Source organism: Ceratotherium simum, chromosome 25, assembly GCF_057802395.1.
Source record: "Ceratotherium simum simum isolate JZ-2026a chromosome 25, ASM5780239v1, whole genome shotgun sequence".
Lineage (NCBI taxonomy): Eukaryota > Metazoa > Chordata > Mammalia > Perissodactyla > Rhinocerotidae > Ceratotherium > Ceratotherium simum.
The window spans coordinates 47092871-47115243 of NC_141924.1; the positions used below are offsets into that span (position 1 = coordinate 47092871).

The 22373-nt window shown below is 35.6% G+C and overlaps 1 protein-coding gene across 1 annotated transcript in view; it reads right to left on the reverse strand.

Moving 5' to 3' along the window:
* Positions 1 to 22373, reverse strand: part of TBC1D15 (TBC1 domain family member 15) — a 76005-nt gene that overhangs the window by 22281 nt on the left and 31351 nt on the right. The window contains exons 4-10 of the mRNA XM_004417868.3: positions 21052 to 21190; positions 15456 to 15666; positions 7858 to 7960; positions 5235 to 5432; positions 4103 to 4231; positions 3484 to 3587; positions 2363 to 2457 (exon numbers count right to left, since the gene is read on the reverse strand). Of these exons, the coding sequence (XP_004417925.2) occupies positions 2363 to 2457; positions 3484 to 3587; positions 4103 to 4231; positions 5235 to 5432; positions 7858 to 7960; positions 15456 to 15666; positions 21052 to 21190 (979 nt within the window). The remainder of the gene's footprint in view (positions 1 to 2362; positions 2458 to 3483; positions 3588 to 4102; positions 4232 to 5234; positions 5433 to 7857; positions 7961 to 15455; positions 15667 to 21051; positions 21191 to 22373) is intronic.

Genomic DNA, 22373 nt, shown 5'->3' on the forward strand with positions numbered 1-22373 from the left:
AGGTGACATCATCTATTCTCATACATATTTATACTGATAATACCCAAATTTATATCTCCTACCCAGACTACTCCAGATTATTCAACTAGCCACTTGACATTCCAACTGTATGTCTCACCTTAAAGTACATATATCTAGCATCTAATTCAATTTCACCATACCCCATTCTCCTCATCTCAGTAAGTGGCACCATCAACTACCTAAATTCCCAAGTCAAGAAACGCTCCATCCTTGACTTCTCTTTCCCCTTCATACCCTACATTTACTAGGTCAAGAAGTTTTATCTATTCTATCACCAAAATATAACTTGACTCCATTTACTTTCTACTTCTCTGCTACCATCATCTCTTGCTTGTAGTTGTTCCTAGTAATTGGTCTCCCTGTTCCTACTTTCACCTTCATTCAACCCATTTTCCACACAGCAGAAAACCATTTTAAAATATAAATACGATAGTCTTACTTAAAACGCTCCAATAGTTTTGATACTTAACATAAAACCCAACTTCTTGGCATGATTCACAAGGCCTACAGCTTACCTGTATTTTTTCAATAAAGTGAATGTATACCAAAAAACAAACAAAAGCTTTCAGTAATCTCTCTTAAAGAGTACTTTTGGGAAAAAGTATTATAGAAAAAAATGCTTTAAAACCAACTTATATATACTTCTTAACTGGTAGAAACCATGGTATAGTTGAAAGGCCACTTAATTAAGAATTAGATCTGATTACAAATGAGTCTGGGCTATGGAACTAACTAGACAGATGACTAAAGACAATCTACTAAACTTTTCTGGGCTTCAATTTTATTATCTGCTAAAAATGAGAAAACTGGACTAAAGTATGTCACAATTCAAATTATATTATGGGGATTTAAAACATCTAAATTTCTCCCCCAATCTCCTGGAAAGAGTGAGAACAGGACAGAAGAATGATTGAGAACATCAGAGCCATCACTGCATTGCTTGATAAAAAGGGAAGAGGATATGGCATGTGGAAAGAAAACACTTAAAATCTTAAAATACTGAATTAGTTGATCTCTAAGATCCCTTCCAGTTCAAATCTTTTATGCCCAAACAGGAAAAAACAGTTCATTATCATTTTCCCTACTGAAACTGAAACTAGCAGGAGCTTCAGCTGGAAATTTCAGGTAATCCCATGCCTCAAGATCCCCAACTTTCTGCCTGAACCAGAGGAAGGACACCGTTTATTCTGGTGTATTTTATTTTTCAGAAAAATAAAGTTCTTTTTCAATTAAAAGTATGACTGCCTACAAGATCTCAGCATTTGCCATTATTTCTACAAAAGCTACCAAATCAGTCTGTTATGTTGGGCTTTCGAACTGTAAGTTAGAGATCTTTTTCTTCCATGGGATGGTGGTGAGACTAGGGTGGTAAAACAACATCCCTCTACCTTTATTTATGAAGCTATAGATAAACAAATCCACATACGATATAAGAACTTATAAAATAAGTTCCACTACTATCCAAAGCTATCCTCAAATTATACAGAGGCTAAGTAACAAGATACTTCAGAGCATTAAAACTGGGCGTTATTAACCAAACCCTTATTAACCATGAGACCTTGGACAAGTCATTTGTGCTCTCAATGCTGCCATTTTCTTATCTGTAAAATAGAGATTATGAACTGAAACTTGTCAGGTAGGCACGTACAGCAGGAACTATGCATTCCTTCAATAACTTACACCAACCTGGTCTTTATCAGAAGAGCCAGACAACCCAGTACTCACTATTTGGAAATAAGTCTAATTCTTTTAATGTAAAAGTCTATCAAGCATCTCTTTTTTAGAGAATAATTATTCCCAGGTGAATAGTTATTCAATTCTCAAATACTGACAAGAATTTACTATCTATATGGAGTCATTTATTTAATTCAAAAAAAATGAAATATATGCATATTTAGAGAAGGTCTGAAGGGCTATAAACCAAAGCACATTCACCGTAGTTATCTATGGATGACAGAAACAAAACTAATTTTTATTTTCTTTTTGCTCATCTATGGTTCCTAATTTTTCTATAATAAACAAACTTTTCTTTATAATAAGCAAGACAATGTTTTTTAATGAAATTAATTCAACAAGCAAATAAAGTTAAACGCTCGTTTTTTAAAATTCACATTTGGGAATTAAAAATAAACTATATCAGTACTTATAAATATACTGACTGAATTCATATTCCTATTGGAAAAGGAACAACGAAGAACATTCAACACACATTCTAAGGTACTCGCCAATTCTAATTTCTCTTTTGAGCCCTAATTCTGTAGCATATATCTTCACTTCTTAAATCTTATCAAGACATCAACGTAAACCCCTCTCAAGCATTTCCAAAATTAAGAAAAATTACCGATAAGACTTCTATAATCTCTTAACCTTGAATTTCTCTTCTCTTGTTCCTCGCTGACAGATTTCCACTGTAACTTCATTCTGAAGTATTCATCACTATAGAAAGCAATTTTACATTTAAAAAAAAAAGCTATTTGAACACTTTATTTTAAAAAAAATTTGAGTTTTCTATACACAAGGTATCAAAGCAATTATGATGCAATGTTTCAAGTTATAATAAGTAAGTGAAAATAAAAGATAAATAAAATAACCTTACACATGTCATAAACTGTGTTTAAACTACTAGAATAATTTAAGTATGATTTTAAGGAAACATTATCTCAATCCTTAATATCATACCTAAAATTATTCCAGTCATTAAATATTTTAACTACTAATATTTCTGAATAATTACAAATAAAAATCTACAAGATTTTTTTTTTAAACGTGACATAAGAGTTCCATTTTCCAACCAGTTTATTGCAGAAACTGGTTAATGTGAAAATGTCTTAGAAGGACCAGCAAAGGTGTTGAAAAGAGAGAAGACTGTCCAAGAGTTTGAATATGCACATAATGATTAGAGTGAGCTTTAAATCAAAGGCTAGACTGACGAACTGGGAATAAGAAGTGTACCTGGAAAGTTGGTCTGTGTTTCTTCTTTTTGAGTCTGAGTAATTATTTAAAATAGAAACACTTTTCCAAAAAGAATGAAAGACCAATTTATGTTACAAGAGCAGGAGGAAAATAATTTAAAGGTAATTAACCTAAATAGCAAATACACTTCTTATGAGCCATTTTTATAATTTTGTAACAAATTGCTGAAATGAATCAAGATGAATGAAACATATTTAAAAATCTCTATCTAACTAGTTATTTTTCATGTATGCAAAACATTTGTATGAGGGGACTGGAAATTTTTTTTACCATTTTCTACATATTCACCAACATAATTGCAATGAGGTCCTTCTAATAAGTGTTTCTGATCTGAAATAACTACAGTGCTCATAATTTTTAAATTAAAAAGATGAAAATAAAGTTATTTTCCCATACCCTAGTCTATTCCAAATTGTTACCTAGGAACTCTATACTTATGGGTCAGTTATTTGCATTTCTTTGATGAACACACAAAAAACCAAAACTTACGTTTTTTGTTTCTGTAATTGAGTTCTTTCCTCCTTGGTACTGTCCCAAGGAAAATAACCCAGAAGAAATTTCCATGCTTGCTTTCTCAACACATGACTAAGTCCCTGAAGAAAACATGCATATTAAACACACTGGTAAAAAAGAATGCAATACTTTAAGTTCACAAAACTTGCATATAAATAAACAGGAAGACTAATATTTAAGAGTTTTATATATAAAGATAGCTCACTTCAGTGAATACTACCTTGTTTTTGACTTCTACATTCTGAAGATGTAAGCAGCTGCGGAAGCTTAAACAATGCAGAGTCTACAGTAGACTGCAGAGCAGACAGAGGGATCCTTACCGGGTAAGGCAATGACCACTGGGGTACAAACATGCTCCCTTCACATACCCCAGAACTTCAAGAAGGAAGAGTATCTTTCCCTAGGCTTAATGGTAGACCTCCAGCCAACCCCGAGGGACAGCACAAGCACCTCACTCTGTCCTACAGGGATTTTAAGGCATCATTCATCAAAAAGGAGTTCATTCTCCTACCCCCTACCAAAAAAAAAAAAGAGAGAAAGGAAAGAAAATGTGAATACTAGTAGTTCAAAATACAATCCATATTAAAGTATTTACCCCTCTAAATATCCTCTGCTTGATATTGTCTACATTTAAAATTCTTCCTTCAGCATCCATGTTCTTAGTCCATTCGTCCAGAGACACTGGCTCTCTCCTCTGAACAACAGGTCGTTCTCCCAAATCAATCTAAAACAAGAAGATAAGCAATAAGGAACGTAGCTGTAATCAGTGAAATGAAATCAAGGTATATAAAAACTAAAACTAAAATACTATTCCAACTCATTTCTGAATATCTTCCTTTATTTTCCAATATTTACTTTATGAACTATAATAGTCAGCATTCCATACGTTTTCCCTCCTATTAAACACAAACTGGGTGATAAATTCAGAGGTAGGAAAACATTTGTTATTTTGGGCTTCAATTACTTAAGTACAGAATACTCAACATGTAAATTCTGTAAGAGACCCTTCAAACTAAATGGTATGCTATATTATTAAAAAAGAGAGTATTATTCCATTAATCATATTCTAAAATTAGCTTTTCTTTCAAACTAAAATTTGTAGCTCTCAGAATTGATTCATGATCCATTAGCTCCACTTGGCATTTTCTACAGTTTTTTATTCAATTAACAGATGTTGGTAATTTAAAAACGCCATTTGAAAGATAAGCCTTTTAATTAAGGCCCACAATTTAGATATTTATAATGTTCTAACTATGTGCAGCCTAGAATTATAGCAAGTTCAAAATCTTGTTGAGATTTGCCACAATTCAGGGCCAAAATCCATCTTAGTTAGAGAAGGAAAGATCCACACAAGAATAAAAGCCCTAGAGTGGTGTCCTGTGCCTACTGAGAAAACACAGAAACCACGGACAGAAGCAGGGGCAACACGCAGGCTGAACTATGCACTCAGTGAAACAGCCTGTTCATTATTATCAACAGGTAATCAAAGAAAAGAGATCTAACACTAACGAACACAAAGTATAAGTAGTCATCAACGAAGAACAAACCAAGAATTTGGTGGCAGGACAAGCATTAGTTGTTAGATATATTATTTAGCAAAAAAAGAGAAAGGATTATGAGAAAGAGGCAGACAACCAAAATTAGGTTTCTATAGTATTTGGTACACATTTAAAACGCATTTCTCCTGTTAAAATATAAAAGCTATACTAATATAAATCTTCACTCACTCTTGTGATGACTTCAAATCCTGGTTCTTCTTGTTGATTTATCTTTAAACCTGGAATAGCATCACTAAGAAAATCTGCCATTTCTGAAGGTGGTCGTTGATGCGTAGAGGGATCGCTGCCTCTCAAACTATCAAAAATGTAGTTTGTGACTTTGGAAAATCCTACCATAGTTGCTGTATAAGGATCCTTTTTAATTTTCTATGTAGTAGGAAGAAAAATATTAGCATTATTAATCAAATAAAGAATAAAAATAACTCAGGATGGGCAAAGTTTTTTAAAGTGGGAGAAATCAGAACTAACATGGAGTGTTCTAAAATTATCTTAAAATTTTATTTTTTCCTGGGGAAAATATTTAAATTTTCTAAGCCAATCTTTTCCTTTGGTTAAAACAGTATATTAACTGGCAAGATAATGCTACTGATTGAATCGAAGATAAACAAACAATCTGCAGGCGTCACTCAATCTGCATACATCAGAAATATATGCAGTGCTTACTTTCCACTGGTGAATGGCCCACAACAGCTTTCTTCTGTCTAGCAGTCCTGCCTTCACACAAAAAAAAAATTTCTTGAAGTGTGCAGTACCACACTAGTCTCACACAAAATATCTGATAGCTAAGTTTAAAAGCTCACAATATTTAAATATTAGCTGCCATTTTAATCTAATTATATGACTAGTAAATTACGCCGACAAGAGTAATTTGTTCTGTACGGTGCTGTCCTGGAAAACAGCAAAAGGTTTTTCTATTGCTAGGGTTACTTCTAAAGCTCAAACTGATGCCGGCCCTGATATCAGTTCCCCTACATTAAACCCAGCATATATGGGATTAAACCAAAAAGCACTCATTCCCCCTTCCCTGTTTCTCTAAGTCACATTCACATGCAGATATTGGTTGTTTTATCCTTTGTGTCCCTGAATTCCACAAGGCCAAGTGGAGGTAATAAATTGTTAAAAGCCTAGGTGGCTACAAACTGAAACTCTGGCTAATTACCAGTTCTTGAGGTTTGTTACAGGGAGACTGCTATCTCAAAATTACCAAGAAGCTGAAGCTCCCCAACTCCCGGTTCCTGGCGCCAAATCCAGCATTTATCACAGGGACAGACAAAACAGAGGACACCTGCAGCTTCCCTAACTCAGCTAAACGCAGGCTGATGGGGGGACTCCGAACTGCAAAGCCACAGCTCCCCCTCCCCCACCTAAAACCTTGTAAACTGTAATTGTTACTTGGCAGCAGTTGCCCTCCACTCCCCAAGGCCAAATTTCAGGGGATTCGAGAAGATGGATTGATGGAGCCCTACATCTCCTGCTGGAGATAGAGATGACAGCTGGCCTGGCGCCAGAGGTCTGGAACCCCCACAGCATACTTCCCCAACAAATGGTTAGACAGTACATTCTTTCCCACAGACTTTCCTTTAAAAGCCCCAACTCCTAATGCCTCAGGAGGACTGTGGATTTTGGGGCACGAGCCCACCACAGCCTCATTGCAAAATTAAACCATTTTTCTTTTTCTCGATCCTTGGTCATTGTGTTCATTGATTCGGCTACGATGACAGATTCCCCGGTTTTTCCGGCTACAAAACTGCCTGCTTATTCACATTTAGCAAAAATATTTACTTCTTAAAGGTCTATCTTTAAAACGATTATTTTCACAATAAGAAAAACTGTTCCCTCACTTTTTATTTTAATCAGTGTTTAGCTCTCTTGTCCTCCTTCCTAAAAAGTTCCCTCTTTATCTTGTTTATCTTTAGAACCAAGAAGAGAGCACCTGGGACAGAGTAAGCACTCAAACATCAGCTGAAGGAATATGTGAATAAATGAACGAATAGACAATCATTTCATTAGTTTACATAGAAATCTGAGTGTAAAATAAATTAATTTTATTTCTACCTGTGTTAAGTGCACATGTTTAGCCAAATGCAAGAATATACTCAAATACTTTAAGGAGAATTAGATTATCATGACCCCAAATGAACCTACTTAAATGGAAAATAAAAATTCAGGCCGGCCCCATGGCTTGGTGGTTAAGCGCGTGCGCTGTGATGCTGGCGGCCCGGGTTCGGATCCCGGGCGCGCACCGACGCACTGCTTCTCTGGCCATGCTGAGGCTGCGTCCCACATACAGCAACTAGAAGAATGTGCAACTATGACATACAGCTATCTACTGGAGCTTTGGGGGAAAAATAAATAAATAAATAAAATTATAAAAAAAAAAGAAATAAAACTATACTAATATTTAAAAAAAAAAAAAATAAAAATAAATAAAAATTCAAACCAGATTTTTGCCTAAGTTTATCCTTAATGAATCCAAAGTCGCTTACACAGTGACCTTTCACCTACTCAATGAAAGCTATGATGATAAAAATCTACTGATGTCCAATTTCAGTATTGTGATAAAGGAAAAAACTGTCTTAAGAGTAACTAAGAACCAAGAAGCTTCTGAGTCTTACTAATAATAATGAAACACTATCTCCATAAAATTACAGAGACTAGATCCATAAAGTTTATACACACAGAGACACTTGCCTCATTCTGTATAATCTCTGAGAAAGTGAGAGGTACGAGGTACATAAAATAATGGAATCAAATTAACAGATTAATACAAGATAGAGGTTAAGAAACATACTTGTATTAAACCATATGCTGGTTCATCAAGAAGATTTTCAAAAGACTGCGAAAGACTCTTACTCTGACGATTCACAAGAAGTGTTCTTTTATCTTGTGGAGATCTGTAATTAAAAAAAGGGATTTGTAGAAAATACTAGCACACTCCACCAATCACTACCTGAATAATTACTAACAAGTAGTTACTTTTCCTTAACCACTACCACAACAAAAACCCTTAAAAGTCCAGTTCTAGAACTGTTTCCTATTCATACAAAATTAGCAAGTACTTAGTAACTATCTTAAATGAGTTCCAAAACTACATGAAACAGGAAACACTAAATTAACAAATATAAAGGGGTTGAAATATATTTTTATTCTAGGTAAAACCAAGAGGACTAAATTGTAATGAACCCAAATTATTGTTTAGAATTATAACAGAAAAACCTTATAAATATATCTGCCTTTATTATAAAAATTAAAGTCAAACCACACTTTAGAATTCATCAGGATATATAATATGTACACCACAGGAAAATATCCTGTTTTGAAATGGTTTCCAACAACATCATTCCACAGCTTGGTAGTACTGTAATATAAGATGTTAAAAAATACAAGATACAATAGATTATTTGTTAAAGATCATTAATTTTGCTAACCATAATTATAAACACACACGAACATATTTAACAAGGTTATAATGTACAGTTCAGGTAACAGTATGTTTTTAGTTCTTCCTTATTAAGCTCTGGAAGCGGTTTTTCTCCCCATTTCTTAATAACTATAAAATAAATAAAATGCTTTCCAAATAGCCATCTGTCTAATTCGAAGTAATCAGATGAATTATTCAGTCTTTTTTCTGTTCATTAAGTTTTATAACTTAGTAAGTCAGCCTTAAGAAATTCACAACTTTTCTGTGTTTAAAATAAAAATTAGATGTGTTATTTTGCTGCTATCTACTTCTAGTTTATTATAAATGTTTGAGATAAGAACTTTAATAATGGTTATCTCTTCTTAATTCTAACATTACAGGATGTAACGGCAATGCTAGGGAGGATATGAAATCCAAAATGGGATCCTACTCTCACGCAGTCAGAAATAGCACTCCATCTTCAGAGACAACGGAGGCTTAATAAGCCCCTTGGCTGTTTACAAGAAGCTGAGGTGGAGTCATCTGAACTAGGAAAAATATAATAACTTCTAAAATGTTCAATTTTCATTAAACACCATTTTTCTGAACACTTTTTGGGGTCATGCTTAATATGAAGACCTATCGGTTCTCACGGGGCATTTTTTAATGATAGGTCAACTTTTAAATGTAGTAGCAGAAAAAGAGAACTAACTAACATAGGAACATATTTTTTCCTAGCACAGTGCTGCTGGCACTGCGGTTATTATTTTGTTTCTAACAATCAACTAAGTCAAATTATTTCTTTAAAATCCAAATGAAAAAATGGTCATGAAACTCAAAATATTGGCTATGCATGTAGAAGCAGGACAAACATGCAGCTCCAGCTCTGAAACTGTAGTCACTGAACTGGAGATGGAAAGAAGAAAAAACTGTCCAACCAACAAGCAACCATAGACATTTTCTTAAAAAGGAAGAATTTCACTTTTTATTGCCAACGCTCTGTGATGAGTGGCTGGGGAAAGCTCTAAGAGCAGGAGAGATTAAAAAAAACGTAAGACTAGGTTGCCCCTAAAGAAATCAACAACACATTTTAAAACTACATCAGTCAAAGGATAAGCAGTACATTGCTAAGCAACTGCAGAGCTCACCACAAGGACGGCTGGCACTCCAGAATATCGTTATGTTTCCACCTGCCAGGTTACCACACTGATTTAATCTGGGAAGACTAAATATTATGTATTCATAAACATTATATTTATGTATTTTGGGAATATTATGGATTCTGAGAATTTGATCTCTCGTTGATACCGGCTCAAGACAAGGTTGACATAGGGGAAGCCATATTGTAGAAAAGAAAAACTCTATTGTAACTTTGACCGACCTCTGACAAACTAACCCAACTGCATATGCACCCTCCAAGAGATCTAACTGCTCTGTAGATTTCACAACCCCTGCTTATGCATGTACCTCCCAGCTGCGATAAGACAATAACTTTGGTTTTTTGAGTTCCTTAGGAATGTGATGACCCTCGAACAGAGAATCTATGTAATAAACATCATCAGCGAAAACTGAAAGATCTGGTGTGGCACTCCCAGTTTGTAACACCAGAAGGTCAACATTCCTAACCCCCTCCCCAATAACCCAATGGCCTATATAACTGCTGGAAGATTTCGTCCCCCCTTAAGATGGTTCTTTTGGACATTAGTCAGTCATCTTCCCTCTTGCTAGCAAGGTGTAATAAAAAAAGTCCTTTTTCTCCCACCACCTTGCCTCTTGACTATTGGCATGTCTTGCGGCGAGCAGAAGGCCCCACCTTGGGCGGTAACATCATGACAACAGTATTCAAGACTTTCAAACTCATTGTAGCAGTAAGATAGAACTTTTAACGATGCTAACATCAGCAATTCTATTAGAGCCTACTAAAGGGCTTAAAGAAAGCCACAGTTTTCTATAGAAAACTCCAGAAGCATATCTACTGAAAATTCCGAAGTACTTCCCAGGCTTTAGAGTGAGCTCTCCCAAAGATCTCAGGATAACTTCAGAAACTATAACAGTAGAAGAATGGTTATATGCTGAGATGTAGCAATAACTATTTTACATTGCTACTGAGAATGACCAACATGGAAAACTCAAAAAATAAATAAAAATATCATTGCTAAGAATATCAATAAAAAAAGGTTAATAAAAAATAAAAAGGTACAGAATATTTACAACAAAACTATATATATATATATATTATTCCCAGTTATATAATTTATATTTATACGACTGACACCTAGTAGAGTAAAAAACTGGAGCTATTTGGGAATTTTCATTTCTTTGGGCTTTAATGTATCGGGAATTTCATGTATTTGGATCATAACTGATGAACATAAAGATTCAATATCTCCCTAAGAATCTGATAATGGGAGATGGCTTATACAAATTTGGGACTTTTTTTATATTGGTGATTGTTTATTTGGAGTATCTACATTCTACTACTTGGACTCAACATATAATCTCCGGTGAGCTATATGACGTAACGTAATTGGGCATAATTTATAATGAGAAAGAGAATAAAGAGTGCTTATTTTCAGCCTAGGGTACAGGCGGGCCTTGGAGATAAAATATTTGACATACTATTCTTACACATTTCAGACCATTCAGGGGGCAAAGAATAAACTAGCCCCCAGTGTTGTCACTAACTAGGCACCTGAGAAACTCAAGGGTGGGTTTGGAAGCAATTAACTGTTTTCCCAAGTTGTTTTTTCCTTTTGTATGTTAAGGAGGTGTAACCACCAACCATCCTGAAACTGACCAAGCCTGACCACAAGAGCTACACCCACGACCTTTGCCTTACCTTTAATGAAAAGATCTCTCCAGGAGGAGATTAGGCCTCATTTTGTGGAAGCATGTTTTCCAACTGAGCCTGCGCAAGTGAAAACCCGCCTCTCCCTTCTGAATATTCATTCCCCATCCAAAATAAAAGTTCCTGCTTTCTTTTGTTCGAGGATGCCATGAATTTGGAAATGATTCCTCATGGCCTCCTATTTGCTACAAATACACTTTACTTTGTGAGACAACTTCCACGGCATAGAGTCTTATTTAACTCACCAGGAGGCAAGCCCACTTGGTTCACTAACAGTGTCACAGGAGAATACACAACAGAGAAGTGGCTAGTACTAGGGGTGTAGCTTTTGAAGGACTCACTTTTAGACAGCTATCTCTTCCCGGAAGAACAGGCACAAACTTGACCATAAACTTAATGATAAAAGCCCAATGGAAAGAGAGAAGAGAACAAAGTGTAGGGAAAGTCTCCTCCACCAGGTTTTTCTCTTTGACTGGGTCATTAAAGGTTGCAATTAATCACTTATGCTCATGTCCTGTCCCATTTTATCCTCCCCTTAGTTAATCTCATTCTCTCCCAGAGCTTCGATTACTACTGACACACAAAAAACTTACATATTACCCTATTATGTGCTCTCATAGTGCTATATCTTTTTCTTTTTTTTACAGTTTTATTTATTTTTTGTGAGGAAGATCAGCCCTGAGCTAACATCCATGCTAATCCTCCTCTTTTTGCTGAGGAAGACCAGCTCTGAGCTAACATCTATTGCCAATCCTCCTCTTTTTTTCCTTCCCCAAAGCCCCAGTAGATAGTTGTATGTCACAGTTGCACAGCCTTCTAGTTGCTGTATGTGGGACGCGGCCTCAGCATGGCTGGAGAAGCGGTGCGTCGGTACACACCTGGGATCCGAACCCGGGCTGCCAGTATCGGAGCACATGCACTTAACCGCTAAGCCATGGAGCCAGAGCACTTACTACAGCTGAAAATTTACATTTATTTATATAAGCAATGTGTGTCTCTCCCACAATAGTACAAACTCCTTTAAGGCAGGGGCCATATCTTTTTTGATTACTGCTCCCTTTCTAGCACTTAGTACCGAGTGTGGGACATAGCAGGTGCTCAAAAAAAAAAACAAAATGAAAAACTCGTGTTGAATGAGAAAATATAGATATATGGAGGAACACCATTCCCAAGGCTTCATGTTTCCAAAAGGAAATACGTACTTCTACTAAAGAAACTCTCTTTTTTCACAGGGACATATGTGATTGTTGAGATCAGGAAAGAGTAAGGTGCATACTTGGCATAACCCCTTCCAGGCTCTCTCTTTCTCTAGGATCTGCCTGCCAACAGAGAAGGTGGTTTCTAGTCTGCTCTCATTCACATCATAAGTGGTCTGTCCTCACTAGGGAGACCTGTGATTATCTAAAAGTGATAATTGGGTGAATTCAAAACTAATTTGGAGTGAATCATGATGCTGCATATCTAAGCTTCACCAATAATGATATTTTTATCACCATCTGTCTGATTCTTATATTTACTTCTCACTTGTTTACAAACATAGAACAGGAAACAAAGTTTCACTCACAACCCTCATTAAAACATCACCAACACACGTTCAAAGTACACATTCCCTTACAGACACCTAAGTGACTGTTGAGTCTATTCTAGAACCCATCCAGGATAGAAAACTCTCTACCTCTTGAGCTAAAACCTGTTTCCTTCTAATTTCTCTTTGGAATCATGCAAAACAAATGTACAATTTACTTCTTATAACAATCCTTTCAAAATTATTTGTAGAATTGATAAGTACCATGCCATTTATTCATTCAACTAAGATTTACTGCACAAATATGTGCCAGAACAGTGGCGAGGAACTTAGGAGGAAATGTAAACAAGACAGATGTAACCCCTGCCTTATGGGCTTATATTTTAGAGCAGAACATAAAAGAAGTCAACAGACAACATTAGTGGACTCTGTCAAGAGCCATGAAGGAAGCAAACAAGGGAACAAGACAGCGAAAAGGAATGGAGGTGGAAATCTACACTAAATGGGAGAGGGGGGGATCTAGAAAAGCCCCTCCAAGGAAGTGACATTAAACTGAGACCTCAGGGATCAGAAAGGGAGAAGAATATTCCAAGCCAAAGGAACAGCATACATATAGGACCCTAAGACAAGAAAGAGTTTAGGGCATTTCAGGACCTGAAAGAAAACCATGTGCCTCAAATATAGAAGAGAAAGGCATGAGATGAGGTTTAAGAGACAAACAGAGCTAAGACAGGGCAGGCCCTCACTGGCCACAGGGAGAAGTTTGGATTTTATTTAATGAAGTTTGGATTTTATTTAATGTTGCACCTAAACTCCTCTTCTTCAAGTTAAATCCCCACATCCTTCTAATGTTGTTCATGATACCATTTTTATCCCTCTCATTACACTAGTCATCTTTTCCATGTAGTATAGTTCGTCTCACACACTTAAAATGCAGTGCTTAAAATTAAGCCTAGTTCTCCAAAACATGATCTTACCAGTCAAGAGTAGAGGGGTAATACCACTTCATCCTGGATACTACGCTTTAATCAACAGTCTCAAACGAGTGCTTTCGCAACAGTTACATCACTGCACTGCTTGACACTGAACTTGCCGTGGCGCTAAAACTCCCATGTCTTTAACACCTGCTATTCAACAGCAAAACCTTCTGCCCCGATCATAACACTGCGCCTCCTGAAACCTACTTAACCTCCCGGGGGTGGTAGCCTATTCACAGATTCTCACTTCAAGATCCAAGACCCACATACTACCAACTAAGCCTGACTTTCTTATGGTTACTGGTACTGATCAGCATGCCTAGTGCCAGCTAGAGGTGGTCAACATGGTAGGGGGCAGAATTCCATGGCAGAAAACAAATAATCAAAATCCTTCAACTTCTGGATCACTCCTAGCTTTATATAATGAAATTTAGGCATGATGTTACTCTATTATAAAGTAAAGACTTTATTAATGAAGTTAACAATCATCCCGATAGTTCCCCAAGCTCAAAAATCTCAACTTCTCCCTTCTTCTCACCCACATAGCCAATCAATCACAAACTCTAACCCTAAATATTCCTCCAATACTTCTATCTTTGCTGTCACTCTCTTAGTTCATGCCACTAAAATCTCATCTAGATGAGTGGAACAACCTGCTAACGTGATTTACAAGATCCTTCATGCTCTGGCCCTTACTCACCTCTGTCCTCATCTTTAAATCTGGCACCCTCTCCTCTCCCACTATGCAGACCTGTGATAGTGAACTACTCTGTTCTGTGATTATACCATGTTTTGTATTCTTCCCTTTACTTAAAACATCTCTCCCTCTAAATTTCTCCTTCTGTTTCACACTAATGTTCACTCATTTGTCAGGTCTCAACTTAGATTTTACTTCCTCCAGAAAGTCATCCCTTACCCCTCCCCAACCCCAGTCTGAATGAGATATTCTTCTTCCCTTCCTGGGAGCTCCCAAAGCACCTTGTACTTTCTTCATCTTAGTTCTTGAGTTTTATTGCCATTTACTGGCCGGCATCCTTCACAAGACCATAAACTCTCAGGTACACAGCAACATGCCATTTTGTTCACGACTACATAGCAAGCATAGTGCCCAGAACGTAATACACATCCAAAACATATCTGCTGAGAGTGAAAGCAAGAAAAAACGTGTGTACCAATGCACACAGGTAAAGAAATGTAAGACATAAGATTTCTGGAAAATGAGAAAGCCCTATCTTCCACACTTAGAGTAATTTTATAAAGGGCTTAGGCCTGACTTAAATTTGCAACACTACAAATAAAACTCTATATTTAACAGAAACTACACAATAAAAGGTAAATTCAGTAAATATATAATCCATAAGTTGCTGATGCACCATTCATTTAAATGTGTATAAAAAATATCAGACCACTCTTTTCTTTAAAACAGTAATAAGGTGATAAGTTGCAGATCCAAATAACTAAAACGGCAAAATTTTATTCAGTCATTCATCCAAAGCAGTCAATATTCCAGAAAAAACATAGCTGCTTGTGCCCTGACATGCATATAGGTCACTGATACCCAATGACAAGTAAAAATAGTTTGCCTTGGGACCAATACAACAATCCAATTTCACGAAGTGGAAGACAATGTGATACTTACTCACACAAGACCACGTATTTTTCAAGAGCATCAATCAGCAGTTTGCTATCTCCTTGATGGAAGTGCAGCGCAGGGAGCACGACATCATCCTTCAGACGGAATACCAAATACGACCAGCCCATACCCTCTTTGTTTTGCTTGACTGATTTCAGGTCTGTCAAACTGAATAGGAATGACCATTTGCTTTTCCCATTTCTATGACTTGGAGCATCTTAAAAACAAGAAAGTGGGGCAAAATATTTTTGTTCACCTTTTTAAAAAGCACTGACTGCCTAACAGAAATTTGTTGAACCTAAGGAATGACTATAACATGCATATTACTATGGCTTCCACTTGTATCAGACATGGCAACACACATTTTCTTAAAAGAATAGTTTTTAAAATAATTATCCACTGCATACAAATTGAAAAATGTTATCCCTATTTAAAATACAAGCTTTGCCCCAAAATCACCACAGCTTTGGAAGCAGGCAGGCTGGATTTGAAGTGCAACACCATCATCTTACTAACTGAATGATCTGGGGGAAATAACTGAATTTCCCTGAGCCTCAGTTTCTTCATCTGTAAAACAGAGATAATTATACTTACCTCCCAATGTTATTCTAAGAATTAAAAGAGATAATACTAGCCAAGTAACTAGTATAGTACCAAGTATACACCAAATACTCAACAAATGTTAATCTTCTCCAAATACAAATGGCATGATGCTATTTAAAAGAGAGTTATTTTTAAAAAAAGGAGAAAAAGAAATGCTTTATTTCCTCACTTCCTTTTGCAATTAATTTTACTAGACTGCACTCAGTGAAGCTAAGTATACTAGTATAAAAAATAACATTGCAGTGAATATACAGACATTTTATTTGCAAAAACCCAAAGAATAGGGGGATACTGAGGATGAAAAGATTAAGTTGTGAATGCTTCAAAGAAAATGAATACATTCAATCTTTCTGCTAAATCTACCTTCTACTAAATTAAGACCTCAGTTCAAAACAAACTACAGTTATGTAAAATAAAGCATTTTCTGAGTCTGTGGGCTGTTTATAGAAGCTGAAAATCCTAGGTTTGTGAAGAACATCATAATTGATAAGAAGCAACTTAAAGATTGTCTATTTAAATAAAAATGTAAAGAATAAAGGAAAAATGTTATCTTTCTTCTAACACTTTAATTAATTTCTAATGTTAAAATGGCATTTTATTTTAACATTTTAACTCAGACATATGTATATCATGTCTCTTAAATTTTAAAAAACCTTTTCTCTAACGTTATTTCCTAAAAAGCGTCCTAGTATCCTGTTATTCGAGCTCTTCATTAATTCCACCCCACACTATCAATTCTGCAAAGATAAACTACATAGAAGATATCTGCTTACAAAACCTGATCAAAAGGTAGATCAGTCGGTGTTGACCTGCATGTACGTCACCTTCCTACATAGTCAGGAACACTGTAGCTCCATTACCTCCAACAAGATCTCTTAAACTGACACAGAGAGATCTACAACTTACAGAAACCTCTACCTGCAAGGAATGCCGGCACCATCATTATTTCATGGATGCTTTAACAAGTATCATTTCAAAGGAAGTTCAGAAAGGCTAAAGTAACTTATCTATACAGTGACCTGCCTAGCTTCCAGAACAGTTCAGATGGTAAACTCATATCTAAGGCTGGTACTGGATTAACTGCCATGTGCCCACTTGACTACTATACATCATGTTTCACTGAAATTTATATTATAGACCTCATAACACTACTACAAGCTAATATCAAAGTGAGAACAATTCTAGAATTCCAACATCTTCACGAATCATGTAAGTGTGAATGTACTTGGATTACCTAGAAAGGACACATACTACTAAATTATTTGCAAAGACCAAAAACATTTTCACAGCAAAACAGTAAAGAAAAACTAGATATAAAGATTTTTTAATTAAATTCTTCAATTATACAAACAGTATTTAATCCAAATTAATGCAATAAAATTATATGGAGAATATTAAATAATACATGTAGGCTATATGAATTATCCAGAGTTTGTGTATATTCAAAAGTAAAAATTTTCATTGACTTTCACTTGTTGACGGAAGAGACACACATTACATACTAAATACAAGAGGAAATGCCTCACGCATTTCCTCACTTAAGGCTCTGATAAACAATGAGAGAAATATCACAAGTCAATTCTAGAAGTCCCTTTACTAGAATATAAGCTTCATGACAAAAGGAACTTCATTTTGCTCAAAACTATATCCCCAGTGCCTAGAGAAGTGACCAGCACACAGCAGGTACTCAAAGAAGTGTGGAAGCAGTGAGTAACCTAGTACCAACTCAACATAAAAGTAATCTGCAATTCAGTCTACCATCAATAGCTAACCACAAATAGAAATGATTATAAACGAAAACTAACAGAATCCAAGAATCAACTCAAAATTTCCTTCTTTCTCCTTAAAGAAAGGCAATTAGTTCCGATGAACTTACTATATTACCAAATACATGTAAAAAATATCTCCAACACACTGACATGGGAAAACTGAACCCAACAGCAGAAGAGCAAAACAAAACAGTTCAATAAGTCTCCATATGTCGTTTAATAACATCACAGACTTGACACTTTATTTGGATAGGTTTCCAGAACATGATGGCAGTCTGTTGTTCTGGAAAGACACATTTTCAAAACATTTGCTCTGGTATATGAAAACAAAGACTTAGCAGGAGAAACTCGTAAGAAATATAAACTTATGCAAGTCTTTGATAGTCAATTTTTTTAAAGGTCTATCCCAAGTTTCCTTTGTGAATCACAAATAAAAGTAAAAAAGTAAAAAATGTGAAGGTTATAATAAACTAAATAAGTAAAAATTCTATTTGAAAAAAACGCTTTCTAAAAATATAAAAAATGTTTCATAATGGCATAATTTTGAATTCTGAAACATCAAGCTTAGAAAATGCCTCCTTTAGGAAGGAGTTTTGATGAAAAATAAGTGGATGAGATAGACAGTCTAGGATAAGATGGGATGGCATGGAACAGAATGTACTGCACTTCATAACTCCTTGTTCTGTTAAATATGTGCATGTGTATGCACACTGGGCCATACTGTTCAATGTATTTCTTACAGTTGTGCACAATCATAACATTTTTAAAATACTGAATGGAAAAAGAAAAGAAAAAAGAAAATGTCTCCTTAACTTTTAATAATTGCTAAATAAAGGCTCTTTACTTTATAAGTCACAGTGCATGGCCAAGCTACATAAGCAGTAATTACATCTGTCATTTTTTGCTAAGCTACACAGAGGTTCTCAACTCTGCACACTAAAATCACCAGAAGATGGGCCGGCCCCATGGCTTAGCGGTTGGGTGCGTGCACTTCGCTGCTGGCGGCCCGGGTTCGGATCCCGGGTGCACACCGACACACTGCTACTCTGGCCATGCTGAGGCCGCGTCCCACATACAGCAACTAGAAGGCTGTGCAACTATGACATACAACTATCTACTGGGGCTTTGGGGGGAAAAAAAAAAAAATCACCAGGAGAACTTTTGAAAACTACAAATGCCCAGGCTCCACCTCCAGAGTCTGATTTACTTTGCTGGATAAAACCAGGCATTGGTATTTTTTAAAAAAGCCTAACCTCCCCAGGTGATTTCAATGTGCAGCTAAAGTTAAAAATCACTAATCTAAAAAGATCTTTAATTCCTTAAAAAATTAAGGATAGAATTACCATACGATCCAGCTATTCCACTGCTGGGTATTTATCCAAAGAACTTGAAAACACCAATGCGTAAAGATACATGCACCCCTGTGTTCATTGCAGCGTTATTCACAATAGCCAAGACTTGGAAGCAACCTAAGTGCCTATCAAGGGATAAATGGATAAAAAAGATGTGGTATATATACACAATGGAATACTACTCAGCCACAAGAAACGATGAAATCCAGCCATTTGTGACAACATGGATGGACATTGAGGATATTATGCAAAGTGAAATAAGTCAGAGGGAGAAGGTCAAATACTGTATGATCTCACTCATTAAGTAGTAGATAATAACAGCAACAAACAAAAACATAGAGACAGATATTGGATTGGTGGTTACCAGAGGGGAAGAGGGAAAGGAGGAGGGCAAAAGGGATGATTAGGCACATGTGTCTGGTGATGGATCGTAATTAGTATTTGGGTGGTGAATGTGAGAACATGATGTAATCCATGCACAAATAGAAGTATAATGATGTACACCTGAAATTTATACAACATTATAAACCAATGTTACTGCAATCAACAAAAAATCTTAAAAAAAATCAAATAAATAAAAAAAATAAAAAGATCTTCATTGTCAGATTATGCTTTTCTCATATATATGTAATGCATCTTTCTTTTATGAAATTCTGAAAAGTCACTCATTGATTCACTTTTGCTCATTCCTGTGGCTTGTCTTCTTCATTTTCAAGGATTTAACAATATTAGGCAACAACAAACAAAAAACAGCAATTCACATAAAACAAATCCTGAAGATCTAGTCTAGAGAAGTTAAAAATCCCTCACATGCCAAATATACTAAAATCCTGTGGTTTTATCCTTCCTTAATACTTTGCATTGTTCTGCTAAGAAACTTCCCTTCAGTAGAAAGGGAATGCCAAAAAAAAGAGACACACATACATGCATGAGCTGATTGTTATTAAAAGCTTGTGAATTACTATTTACTTCTTAACAACTGTCAATGTTTCCAAGAATGATACAGTACAAAGCAAAACTACTGTATATGAGAATGATTCCCCAGGGCATACATGAAAACCAATTTTACTTAGTAACAATGCTATATAAATGTAGCAACACATATTCCAGTAAATTCTCACCAGCCTTTTTGAGTCTGGTAAATGTGGATAAATTCTAAATTCAGACCAAAATCATTAAGAGATAAAATATCCTTTTAATTATAAAACACAAAGGAATCAATTCACAAAAAACATTTTAACTTATGCAAGTGTTTAATATTTTTAAAAGAGATCACAACTAGGCTGGCCACCTCACAGACTGGCTAGCTAAATCATATTTGGCGTAGTATATGTATTCTATCAGGCCGTTAGCTTGGCTCTTTTTTGTTATCTACATGTAGATACTCACCACATAGCAAACATAGATTTAAACATATATATAAGATATATAAAAGAGAATAGTCACTAAACATACATAAAGGAGAGACTGCAATGAGCTATGAGGATCCAGGTAACTACTGAAATTACAACAGTATGGGTTAGTGGTATACTCTAACTCCCCCTAGTGCTTTAGGATGAAATAACATGATGTTTTTTACCCAACTAGTTTAAGAAAAATGTGCATGAGACAGCCAAAGCAATAGAAAATTTCTATTTTCTACTATTAATAACTACCAAACAGAACAAGTCTTTTTAAAGCCTTTTTTATGAAGTCACAACAAAACAAAGAAAAATGAAAATATACTAAAAAATATACATAACTAAAATGAGAATTACACATATTAATCAAAGCACCAAATCATCCTTCCTCTAAGGAACATTAAAGAATTTTCTTTGCGCTTTTGTTTATATTATATTGTAGCAAATCAGTTTAAGATTCCAAAGATTGAATTCATACCTCCATTGGTATGTAGTTTCTTTTTAAATGAAACTGTATTAACCATGTCCCACTCTGCTTCGTAACTGTTCAGATGTTCCAATCCTCGATGAACTCTTTCTTTTGGGGCCTGGGTCCATTCTACAACAGAACTGGAGTCCTAAAATAATCGTAACATATAAAACATTAAGGAACTAAAATTAGAATTTAATTTCAATCAATAACATCTCAGTTTCTACATAAATTAAGTTTGTGGGTTGTGGCAGACATCACTGGTGGGAAAACCAAACACTATTCCCTATCCTTTCCTTTTCTCCCTTGCTCATCTTTACCAAAAAGACAAGGAAAGCTTGCCCAGACTCCCTTACAGTTAGGGTTGCCAATGAAACACAAGCAGAAGTCAACTGCAGGGCTTCTGCAAATGCTTTTGCTTTCCTAATAAAAACCTCATCCCTTTTCCCCTTTTTCCTGCTTTGAATGCAGCTGTGTTGCTGAAAAGTATGGCAGTCACCTTATAACCACAAGAGAAAAAGCAAGAGAACCACTGCAAATAGCTCCCAACCCCCAGACTTTTGATTATTTGAGGAAAACAGCCAATGGTGGCTACTTATTTAAGCCACCACTAGTTGCATATTTTTCTTAATCGAAATTAGCTGAAAGCTACAAATAACAGATGGACATGATCTATAAAACAGATCCATAGAAGTTTCTATTTCAAAAGAGAATAAACCCAAAAGTCTAAAATGAATTAATAATTTGACTAAATCAAAAACTTTAACTTCTATGCAACAAAAGATACCACACGTAAGTTAAAGGTAAGCAAGACTGGGTGAAAATGTTTCCAAACTATATGGCAGGCGATAGAAAAACATGCAGAATACAAACACAGTTCCTACCAATTTATTTAGAAATCAACAAATATCAAAACAGAAAAATAAGCAAATGGTATGAACAAGCAAGTCAAAGAAAAAACATCAAGTGACAAACATATAGGAAGATGTCCCACTTCAGAAACAATCGAAGAATCAGAAACAAAGAAAAGCAAGTTGAAATGAATTTCAATTTTTTTGCCCCATTCAATTAAAAAATAAAAATATGAGTGTGAGGAAATGCTATTGATGATACTGTTGATGACAGTGCTAATTAGTACTGACTTTCCAAAAGGGCAATATAGCCATATTTACGAAAATTCAAAATATGCATGTGCTTCAGCACAGTAACTCTCTTTTTATCATCTACCCTCAAGAAATACTCACACACGTATACACAGAGGCACATACAAGAATTTTCACTGCGGCACTGTTTGCAAAAGTGAAAAACTGGAAATCTCCTAATAGTCATCA